The following is a 12,751-nucleotide window of genomic DNA, read 5'->3' as shown; positions in this document are numbered from 1 at the left end:
GTCTGATATACATCACATGTGTTGACAGGCTTAATTTACATGTTTGGTAGCTTAGTGTAGAATGGAAAAGTGATACATCAGTCCTTACGACTTAGAGTCAAGCGACTATCCGATCTTTAATAGATCTGGTTACGATACGGAACAAGCATCCGTCTCTACAACCAAGCCTTTGGGGAATTCTGATTTTCATGCTTACCATGGGAATCCCGATATGTAAAATAAATATGAAAACTACATTTGCGTTAAATATTTTAGTAATTGTTTCATGGTAAAAGAATAAACAGATATATAGCATAAATTGTGAGTAATCTTTGCTCCTGACTAGTGTGCTTTTAAACAAGGAGAGGATATCCACACACTACGTGAGGAAAGCGAGAGATATTAATACTCAGTGCCCCAACGACAGATCAGTAAAAAAAAAGAGATAAGCCCCTTCGCACTGAGCCATTTTATTGCATTATCTACCTAACCTATTACCGACACGATGAGAAAAAAATCGCACAAAATATCAATGATTGGGACTTGGATGTTTTTACTACAAATCGGCTTGTTTCAGTCCATGCTAACAGTAATAAAATTCAATACATAAAACTATGTGTAATACTCGTATATCGCTAGAAAACTGGTTTCCTTCTTTGCTTTTAGGTACGGTGTTGCTACGGTTAAATAAAACAGGATATAAATAACAACGCAGTACTAGATATCGCACCGTCCTAGCGGCAGGTTTATCCCTTTTGTCAGATCACCGAGCGTCTGACTGGGATTCAAAGGGATTTGGTTATAAAACGATACAACCAGATACTTTTTTGTAACATTGCATAGGATGCAGAACTTTTTTTTTCTTAAATTTTGTTGAGGTATTTGTCCTCTGGTTTAGAGCACCTTTCGTCAAAGATTAAAAAATAAATAAAAAATGAATAAAACGATACAATTTTTCTCTAACAACGACAGAAAGCATTGCTCTTATGCTATCAATGGTACATAATTGGAAAATTGTATTTTTTTTTATCTGGTATAGGAATCACTATAGTAAGCTATTCATAACAGCACGTTTACGTGAACGTATTGAATTTACCGTATTGAAACACAACCATTATTTCCCCTTTACTTGAGGAACCCCATAGACATGCGTGGATGTTCGATTCACTCTATATCTTATTATACGACACATTTTGGGCACATTATTCCTCATACGTGTATAGAACATGGGTAAATATTAACCGGGAGGGTGGCAGCAAAACATCAATCCCGCATGATCCTGCTTCCAACAACATAATGTAACGTTATTAAGCCATTTATGTATAGACTGGAATACAATAACGTAAAGGCAAATAACATTTGACATGTTTTGTTAAATTACATGGCGTCGTTGGAATGACATTTATAGCGACATTTTGAGAACGATACCGTGTCAGAGCCACATCGGCGAGGAGTTACTGGCTGTATTGGTTCCTTATGGAAACATTTTCAAACTGTAGAATATTCTATGATTGCTTCTCTATGTCGTTTTAGGCCCCATGCGAGACAAAAATGTACCTGATTTGTGCAATCAACAGCGTATGATCCTCGATAAATGGCCGTGGATAGGTAAGAATATCTGGTATTGAAATCATTGCAATTATTTTAATGAGTATTTCGGATTTTCCTTTGCAGTAAGAATTCAATTAAAAAAATACTCGTTGCAAATCGCGTGGTTAAATTACTCTCGAGATATCAGTGTAAATACTTTCGTGTTCTGTTGCCAAACTGGTTATTAGAAAATACCAACATACTGATGATTTCCAATCGTCACAAAAAAACGGAATAGATCAAAACCATATTAATACATGTACATATCGATATTTTTATTACCTTCCGAAGGAGTCGCCCATGTATTAATTGTTATTTTATTGTACACATACAATGTTATATATGTTCAATGATATAATTCGATTGATATTTTTCAATTAAAGCAACATGGAAACCACAAGGAACAGATTGTCCAATCAGTGGAGGTTTTACATTTAGAACCATAAGTAGACTGACGAATCAGGTGAGTTTTGACCATAAACAAGCGGCAAGTACTGAATTAACCTAAGTTGTGCAGTATATATTTGGATTGAATATTAAAAGTTAACTATATCTTATCCATATTCGATTCTATTTTACCTATATCAAAAGCACATACTTCAAAACCTCAATCCAAACAAACCTATTGCTTTGATTACCATTCGTACTTTTCGCTCTTTAAACTGAACATTCCAAATAGTGCAGGTAATATGATATTGTTTGTTTTTTTAACATAGTTATTTTTCATGTTGTATTTATGCACTGATTATATATATTTAATATCCAGGATATCTGCGAAACAGATTGGCGGAAATCAAAATTGGAAATTGAATGTATAAAAGGGGACGGACTTGATTTTATAGCTCCAAAAGGAAGCAAATGCAATCCGTTCTTATCACACGGGGAACGTAAGTTTGTAGACATAATGGTGTTTAGTTCAAACAAGTAATTATTTCATGCAAACTGTTTAAACATAGTTCTGTACAAACGAATATCCTTTGATTAGCTTTTCTTTTGTGTCACGTCATGTTACCGGTATAACAGTTCTACATTGTGAATAATTCTAATGGTTCAGTACAAAATATGATATTGAGATAATATGGAGCTTTATGATATACCCATTTACTTATGTATCATTTGTGCATATAGTGTACATAAAAAGTCAGAATCTTTGAAATGATAGCACCGTACGGTACTGGAAAGCGTTATTGTTTTTGAATGTTAACTCACTCTTGGTCAAATTCCATATTTATGCAATAGTTATATATACTATAGGCTAAATGTCAACAAGTCCATTTTTGACCGTTTGTGTCTACAATTGTCTCTCATCAATACTCTATTCCGAACACAAACCCAATCAACGTAAAAAAAAGTATTCCCAGATAACCATATTGTTAATTGAAGTATTTTAGTACAAATATTGTGTACAAAAGGAAATTAGGTGGATGTAAAGTTTAATTGGTACATTCCAAGTGAATGTTTCGATTTTTCTTGTGGAATTTGTAATAAGTGCTGAACTGAAACACCCGGTGATCGAGTACAACTTACACTGCTTTTTTGTTTGTTTAAAGATGACGTTATTTTGTACAGAGCTATCTTCTGTGAAAGTTCTGTCTGAATTTGTATCAATTATTTAAATGCAATTCGTTCTTAAGATTAAATCTCAAAGTTTAGTATAAAACTGAAGTCAATTGATTTTGGTATAAAAAGTATAAGGTGTCCTATGCTTCAACCTGGTGGTCCTAGGTTGAAGACTGGCTATCCTACATTAATTACAAATTGTCCTACACGGATATATTTCGTTTAAAACTGATTTCCATAAGACGGGGGAGACAGTTAGTAGAGTATATGTTAATGCAACTCTAATAAAGATCTGAGGTGTATTGAAAGATCACTACTCAAGTTGCCCTTTGTTGGTGACATGTTGCCCTTTATTGGTGACTAGTTTCCCTTTGTTTATGACTGATTGCCCTTTGTTGGCTGCCCTTTATTGGTGACTGGCGGCCTTTGTTGGTGCCTGGTCGCCCTTTGTTGGTAACTTGATCCCTTTTTTTGGTGACTGGTCGGCCTTTGTGACTAGTTGCCCTTTGCTGGTGACTTGTTCTATTTTGTTGGTGACTAGTTGGTCTTTGATGGTGACTGGTCGGCCTTTATTGGTGACTGGTTGTCCTTTATTGGTGACTGGCGGCCTTTGTTGGTGACTGGTCAGCCTTTGTTGGTAACTGGTCGGCCTTTCTTTGTGACCAGTCGCCCTTTGTTGGTAACTTGTTCCCTTTTGTTGGTAAATGGTCAGCCTTTGTGATTAGTTGCCCTTTGCTGGTGTCTGGTCGGCCTTTGTTTCTGACTAACTACCCTTTGTTGGTGACATGTTCCCTTTTGTTGGTGACTAGTTGCCCTTTGTTGGTGACTAGTCGGCCTTTGTTGGTGACTGGTCGGCCTTTGTTGGTGACTAGTTGCCCTTTGTTGGTGACTAGTCGGCCTTTGTTGGTGACTGGTCGGCCTTTGTTGGTGACTTGTCGCTCTTTGTTGGTGACTAGTTGCCCTTTGTTGGTGACTAGTTGCCCTGTGTTGGTGACTAGTCGGCCTTTGTTGGTCACTTGTCGCTCTTTGTTGGTGACAGGTCCACCTTTGTTGATCACTGGTTAATGCTGACAGTGTTGTTGTCCAAATCTGACAAGCGGTTGTCCTACTCTGAGAAGTGGTCATATTTTGAGGAGTGGTTGTCCACAATTAATGATTGGCCCCCAATAATAATGACTGTCTGTCCCATGTTAACGACTTACTGTCTTTTCGTAGCCCTTTGTTAACGAACACTAAACAATTTAAACGACTGCATTGAGAGTCTTTCATAATAATTTTAGTAAGATATTATTGATAGGTAAGACGATAACATGAAATCAACAAAACTTTGCATAAGCTGAATTTGCGATATTCATTATAAACATTGTCTATATTTAAACAATATACTTATGTGAAGCATGGTATACTATTTGGTCATTTACTATTGCAGCGCTAACTATCAAAGGATGAATCATTATTGGTATCATTAAATTTATGAAATATTATTAAATACAATGTTAAAACCGAATATCTCTCGTAACTTTCCTTCCCATGCTGTTGTGAAATAATAGTATCCTATGAAAAGACAGGTATAAAGTGCTACTATATGATTATAAATTATCAAAAAACTGGATTAGTTACACGTCTACATGGATGTCGGAATTAATTTAAGTTTGATAAATAGATGACGTACACTTTAAGAGAGAATGTAAGATTTTGGGTAGTGAGCAACTGAATGATTACGTTACAATGGATTAATCTGTTGTGTTAAGCTTGGAGAGACAGAACATATGTGTCAACTAGATCTGCAAGCTCCCTCAGGTCGTCTGTTCAGCTTTTATATTAAAGCTAAGGTCACAATAAGGAAGACATTTGTTCCTGATACATTGTTTTTACTTGTATAAATACCTCTGTCTATATATGTATTCTGTGAGATGAAAATCAGATAATTTTATGTATTAAATCGTGTAAAGTACACCGCATATTTCATTCCTTATCTAGGTACGTATGAAGTTATCAAAACAATGTCAAGTAAATTGAAGTATGTTGTGAAAAGTGTTTGAATTCAGTGTAAATGTATGTTGACTTTCATATGTTTGTAGCATACAATGTCATAAATTAAAATTAACAGAAAAAATAGACTTACATAACACAGGAAACACTCACGACTGCTTCCAAATTTTAAAAGTTAGGTTTATTTCACAAACACAGCAACGTCTGTTCACGTGCTTAGGTAATGCAATACAAATGTTTATGTTCAATTGTATAATATCGAACTTTATTGCAGGCAAACGTCTATACTGCTGGGCAGGATGGGAATATGGGCAGTATATATACATGGTAGCATCGGGTGAAGAGGAAGATCCCCAGTTCTGTATTGTAAATATAATTCATAAGTTTTGCTTAGTCGAGATACGATATATTTTACATAACGTATTTATACGATCAGTAACAATTACTCTTTACATTAATTATAGCCAGATATCACAAAGGACATAAATATTATTTTTCTTCGTATTCCCTTTAAGTGATATACGTGTTATGCAACACTTGAGTGAGTGTAACTTGTTTTTTGAGTATATATATCAAATGTGAAACTTTAATATTGAACGGCACACCCCGTGGCAATTTATAGGGTTCAATATTATGTTGTGAGAAGATAACATCACTTGCTCATGTGATCATATCTGTCACACCAATGATCTTATAGGGAAACCACATACACGTATGTTACTGACCCATGAACCTGAAAACTGAATTTAGATCGATGAAAAAATAATAAAATTAGGTTACACCCTGTTAGCATGTACTTAACAAACATAAGTAAGGAATATTTTAACAAATGATGGTATGGTTCCATAACTAGCATTGCTATTATCAACAAATCACGTAAAGATGTCAGGTTAAATTGTATATGGTAGGTAAATATCAATATGTAAACAATAAGACAACTTGCTAAACATTGATACCTTGAGTATGTGTGACCAGTGCCCCGCTAGTGGCATTTACACCAAAATATGTCAGGAAAACAAGCAAAGATAATTGTCGAAGTATCTTTAATAAACGAAATCGTCAGTCTAAAATAACAATTATATTTAAAAAAAAATATATAGACTTTTCTCTGATTAAATATTGCTCGTCGGGAGTTAGTAATGGTTTCATTGTCATATAAGTGTTGCAGTGTTAGTTTTTAATTCTGAAGACATAAAATAGCACTTATATGACTTTCTTATATTCATCATCCGCACCATTGTAGGAATCTGTGGTAAAAAAGCAATATATATATTTCGTTTTGACGTAGGGATGTGCATGTATATGGTGGCGAAACCTACCAATGTTTTTATTTCTATGTAAGCTGGTACTATTTAAGACAATGTTTCACCTTCTTGTGGCGCAAACACGGATTTAGGACTTGTGACCATATTTATATTCGGCTTTCAATATACACCGTATATATATTTCATAACACTGAAAAGATGAATTATTGCCGGAAGACTGCTACCCGATGTCGTTATCATTAAGTGTCATTTATATTGCAGAATAATGTTGAATTTTAAACACGAATAAATATCTTAACATTTGCACAAAAATAGTCATGTTATATACCAAAATATTTGTTTTTAGCCTATCTGTCATGCTAACAGATGTCCATAGCACATGGGTAGGAGCATTTGTTTGACCGAATATGACTTTATGTAGGTAAAAACACTTATTTTAATTTACCTTGAAATACAAATGGCGGCTTTGAATGATATTACACAAATATTGCATAAAGGGGGGCATTCAGTCAATAAACATGCTCCTTTATCATACGTGTAGGCCATCTGATTGTAGTAAGAATGACTTTTTTTAAGAGAGTTGTTAAACTGGTGAGTTTGGGGCCTTTTTTAGAAACATACATATTTTACTCCAAACCTTAAAGGATGAATATTTTGTCTTTCTGCCATGTCTAAAGTTCTTCATATTATCTAATCAGAGCATCTTTGACGTTTGAAATACAACCTTATATTCCATAATTGTGTGATATTATTCACAACCGCCATTTGCATTTCAAGATCAAAATAAAATTAGTGTTTATACATATTATAAAGACATATAAAGTCAAATAAATGCTCCTGTTTTGTGCCTTTGACTCTTGAGAGCAAAACGACATGACTATTTTGCCTAATAAAAGCAATACAAATGAGCTAATTATGTACCTGAAGTTTACAAACAACTCTAACAAATTAAATGTCAACAGCAAGGCCCACAGTTTGACATTATACATATCAAACGTTTATCAAGTTACTGCTGTAAAATTGCAACCTAGAAAGGATTTATAGCCTTTTAAAATATCACTGTTTTGACTGGATTTGCTGTTTTGATGTCCCCTTAGTATTCAGGATAATGCAACAGATAAGCTGTCATAACCTTTAGATGCTATTTTTATCTTGTTTCAGAGGATACCAAAGAAGCAAGACGGAGAGTTTGTGGCCCTTGTGTACTTCAGTGTTATTTGTCCCGTGGAAGACGATGGTCAGCCCCCAACTGGATTTGACTATTATGAACTTCACTTAGAGAGGACGGGTGAGGCATTAACAATAACACAATGACTTCATATAAACGAACAATTATCTCTAATCCTCTGTAAAGGTATCGGTTTTCTTAATCTATCTTATTACTTAATCATGTTTGTTAAGCTGATTTCTTTATACAGTGACAATGGATTTTCATATTCTGATTTTGGCTTCTGTCTATTTATTGCTACTACACAGGAACTGTGTAAATATCGACCGCATGTTTTGAAAAAAATGAGTCTGTAATTAATAATCATAAACTTTCTTAGCTTAATATGAATTTGTTTCTCTACATATACGTAATACTTATTTGCTAATATCACACAATATATATATTGCGACCAACTGAGATTTATAACATATGGCATGTTGTACGCCTATGATTTTTGTCGCAAATAAAAAGGAACGGGAAGCTGACAGTAAGCAGACCAAATTAACGCATCTGGCTTATATATATTATACATTTTATATATCAAAACAGACCCAAACGTTTGTGAGGACGAAAATAGAGAAATGTGTGCGAAATTTCGAGAAAGGGGTGTATGTGACAAGCCAAACAACAAATTCATCCAACACTGCAAAAAGAGTTGCAATATTTGTGGTGAGTATCTAACGTAGTGGACACATCTCGTTAAAATGTTTGTCATTTTCAAATATTGGTAATTTTTATTTTAGTGATGCCTATGACATCTGCCGTGTAAAGGGAATCATCGTTACGAAAAATAGATCCGTTGTTATGCATTAACTTTCCCAAAGAGTTTTTTTTATGTGGAATGACATTCTGAACTTATGACGCCTTTCAAGAATGCAATTTATGAATATATATCTAGGGCAAAGCATTTGTAAATTCGTTTACATTTTTTTTTCATAACAGGTACATTAGGCTTCACAGTAGAGGTGTTGCACACTATATGAATGGGAGTTGTCTCCCATTTTACACATACGCCAGCATAAAGCAACTGAATAATAACAATGTTTTATATGTTTAGAAAATAGAGCGGAGTTATTGCAGTTTCAATGTCAGTTTAACGGGATTTTACACGGAGAATGGGTATTGTATGACAGAGGAAGGCATGAACAAATCCACATCAACAGTTCCGTGATGACGTTTTCCCACTTTGGTGCCTTTCACTGCAAGGAAAGAACGCATGAAGAACGAAAATATAAACTCATCTCGGTTTTTGACAATGGATGGTAATCATTCACTTTTAAAGCATTTTTCGTAATAAGAAAATTGAAATATTTTACCGAGTTTCAAAAAAGCTATCATGTATGTTAGTTAAGTATTAGAAAATAATTGCTCTTGCAAAGATTTGTGTGAGTCATAATGCCCGAAACCTATAAAAGTGTCCATATTAACAGAGTTGAATTTTGTTATCGAGTTTGGCTTCCTATTTGACATTTGTATATAAAAGACGAGATGCTTCAGTTTCTCCTTTTAGTACGAAATGCATTAAGCAAAGTTATTTATATAGAAGAACTTACATGCATGAAGGTTTGACTTATCGCCAAGCCTCGAAATGTTAACAAAATTGTTGCAAATACTAATTGTTGAAATCTTTGGCATGTTTCAAATTGCATATATTTACTTAAGCATTGGTGTCATTTTCTTAGTTTCATTAAGGTATGAAAAAAGATGTTTGCGAACTGAATCAGTCTTACTAAAGTTAGCAAACAAAATTTTGCTGAAATCAACGCTTATCATTAATTTTTGAATTTTATTTAAAAATTAAAACATGTTATACATTGAATGTACAGTTTAACTGAAGTTTTAAGGGATTCCTATTCACAAGTCAATACGCAACGTCAATGGCCGTATTGTGACGTCATTTTTTTCGCGCCATTTTCGGATTTAAAATACATAATCATAAGGTATGAAAAAAAAATCTCAACAATCCTCATCATGCGTACCAACGATCGGAAACTAATTATATAACATTACAACTATTAGAGACATACCGTAATTGTGCTTTAGCATGATATTGGCTTTCATTAAAATGCTCAAAATGTCATTCATTTCTTAAATACATAGGATATATGGCATCTCCACACAAAAACGTTGTATACAGAGAACAAAAAAAATAAAATCATCTTTTACCTTGAATAATGCGCGTTTGTATTTTTAAAATAGGTGGGCAATAAATATCGGTCCGATAATAATGAGTTGGCGGGAAAATCGTCTTAATTGCGATTATGAAAAGACACTGAAATAATTTCTTTTATTCTTAATTCATGTAATCACCTTTGAGAGCCGTAATCCCTGAAATCTTGGCATATTTTTTCACATAAATATCATATCGTAGATTCTATGATTGAGTAATACCTGATGTGATCTAATTTCAGTACCAAGCGATACACCTGCATAGAACTAAATAGAAGGAACAACAATATCCTGCAATATAGAATCAGTAAGTTGTCATTAAACTAAAACAGAATATTTCATCCTTATATATATTTATTTTCCAAACCAACGTTTAAAGTATATCGATGCATTTTCGTCAGTACGGCACAGTTACCATTTGGCAAATACAGCTTCATATACCACAACCATGGTATATATCAGAAGCTATTCCATGTCTTGTGCGACATATTTTACGTCACTTGTTTAGATACATTAAAAATGAAGAGTATGAAAAATTGTATTTGCAAGTGGTCTTACATGAATGTGATCACGTAATAACAGAAAAACTTCACTCAATTTGTCAGATGTACAACTAGAAATATACAGTCTTAAGGAAACCCGCTTCGATTTGATCATTCCAAAACGTCCATGCGTTTTCCACGTGTTTTATTATATCAATATACATTGTTCATGTATTTAGTAATTGATATGATGACGATGTCCTATATGGAAAACAATACAGGAAAATTGAATTCAGCAGATGTCATATAGTTTTTAGATAGGTCAATCCGATGGCAGGAAAATAATTCTAAACGCCAATTTCTCGTCATAAGATTTACGATAGGTTCAGTATTGTTATACTTGGGCATAAATGAGATAACATAAATTCAATTTTTTTAATATGTAAGGCTGATAACCAGACTCATTTCGTTACGTAAAATGGAAAAAAAGTATCTGGAACAATAACGGATGCCTTGCATTGAATTGACTAAATACTTTTGGCGTCAAATACGCTAAATGTAGCATGCAAAAAGTATTCAAAGGAATACATGACAGTTACTGTATGATTATCAAATATCAAATTAGATTTTACAAACTAAATTGGTTAAAATTATTTGAACTATGCAGGCCATAGTCTCCGACATGATGAAGAATTCACTGAGATGTGTCAGTTTCATGACGACCCCTATCCGCTCATGGATACATATAGAAGTTCCGGCATGAAAAACCTTATACGTAAGTAATGACTTTACACAACGATAGAAACAATCCTTTTTCAGTAGTGTCTTTCCATGTACAAAGTAGTCTTTTATTTTTAATCTAATTACTTCAGTATCAAAAAATTATCAAATTTCTTATGACAAAGTCTTACTCCATTTAAAAATAACATATGCATTTTATTATATATTATTGTAAAACAATTTTATTTCAAATGCATTTGAAAAGTATAAAGATCAAAATTGCTTAAGGGAACAATGTAACATGAACTTGGAATTAATTAAGTCGATGTCAATTGGTACTTTTATTGTTTTCTTTGAAGTAGACGTTTTTAAAACCGATAATGTTATTCTTCCACGTCATACAGAAAAACGCTATTGACATGTCATGTTTATCCTCTTTCCATAACATATATATCCCTTTCATCACAGTGAACAAACGCCTGTGGGATCAATCTTGTGGACTTAAAAGCACTATACCTTTTAATGGAACGTTTAATGGCGAAGAATGTTTCGGGAACATATCTGACTGGGACGATCAGAGATGTGCCCAGAGTGGCGTTCTAAAAATCAGTGCAGATAATTGCTTACCCTTATTAGCCTCAAAACGAAAACGTAAGTCGTACACATTAAATATTCAGTCTTCCAGTAACTTTGCCCTTTTTTCTTGACTTACGTAGGTTCAAATGGTGTAAAATATCCATTTGCTGACAACAAATAATTGTCTAGCTCATTTACTCAATAATAGGTACTTTTTATAAGGTTAAAGCGTTGCAAGAAAAAAAGCTAATGATATGCTTATCAAGAACAAAAACCTATTAAGATGCATAACGATAAGATAACAATTAAATGCATGTTGGAATACATCCAACTACCACATGGAAGTTAATGAGGAAATATTAGCATGTGCCTAAAAGCGTCGCTTCATTTACAAAAAAAAAAAAAACTTCAAAGACTGACATGATCACCGAAAACAAAACATGGACTGACTTGATCACCGAAAACAAAAATGAGGTGCCTTTACAAAATATCTGTTAAGCCTACATACATTTTCAAACTAGATGTACCGGGAAATGAAATATTCCATCCATAAGTATATGAGTCACTGAATAAAAAATACTTCAGTGTCCGTGGTTCATTTTGCGTCACTTACTATGTGGCCTATGGTTAGGAGCGATATATTGTACATTGATTTTACGATTTCATAGCTTTAGTTGAGAAATGTCCCTTTAACTTAAATGATGTACATCGCAGGAGGCGCCAATCGTTAAAATTATATATCAAATAGCTTATACAAAATGTACATCTGTTCGAATACCTGTTGGAGTAAATAACTTTAGGTTAACAATTTTCAGTTTTGCAGTACAATCCTGTCCAAATACTAGGCCCTCGAAGTTCCTCCGACTTCGCCTCTTTGCTACAGTTCATAATATACATAAACCGTCACACAACACCAGTCAATGAGGTTCAGCATGTAACCTTCTGATTCGCTCAGTTTTACAGTTTTACAGATATTACCTTTATATTTAGATTCCTATACAAAATTAATATACTGTATGTAGAGAACATTTTGTCCATGAAAACAACTGTTAGTGATTGGACATAGTGATGACCCTGATGCCGAAATGTATTTGATAACCGTCTTGGTATAAATGTCACAAATCTCATTTGAAAAAGGGTTCCTTTAACAATATGTATTTTGCTTTCCATTTTAAGTCATCAATCAATATCATTCAAATTCAACCTGT

At 33.7% G+C, this 12,751-nt stretch overlaps 1 protein-coding gene across 1 annotated transcript in view; it reads left to right on the top strand.

Annotated features, from left to right (window-relative positions):
* LOC117329164 overlaps positions 1-12,751 on the top strand; it is a 43,717-nt gene that overhangs the window by 28,569 nt on the left and 2,397 nt on the right. The window contains exons 4-13 of the mRNA XM_033886920.1: positions 1,513-1,587; positions 1,953-2,032; positions 2,336-2,456; positions 5,396-5,487; positions 7,548-7,674; positions 8,146-8,265; positions 8,654-8,858; positions 10,008-10,072; positions 10,915-11,022; positions 11,436-11,618. Of these exons, the coding sequence (XP_033742811.1) occupies positions 1,513-1,587; positions 1,953-2,032; positions 2,336-2,456; positions 5,396-5,487; positions 7,548-7,674; positions 8,146-8,265; positions 8,654-8,858; positions 10,008-10,072; positions 10,915-11,022; positions 11,436-11,618 (1,176 nt within the window). The remainder of the gene's footprint in view (positions 1-1,512; positions 1,588-1,952; positions 2,033-2,335; positions 2,457-5,395; positions 5,488-7,547; positions 7,675-8,145; positions 8,266-8,653; positions 8,859-10,007; positions 10,073-10,914; positions 11,023-11,435; positions 11,619-12,751) is intronic.

Source organism: Pecten maximus, chromosome 6, assembly GCF_902652985.1.
Source record: "Pecten maximus chromosome 6, xPecMax1.1, whole genome shotgun sequence".
NCBI classification, from domain to species: domain Eukaryota; kingdom Metazoa; phylum Mollusca; class Bivalvia; order Pectinida; family Pectinidae; genus Pecten; species Pecten maximus.
This window is presented reverse-complemented; position numbering and strand designations above follow the sequence as displayed.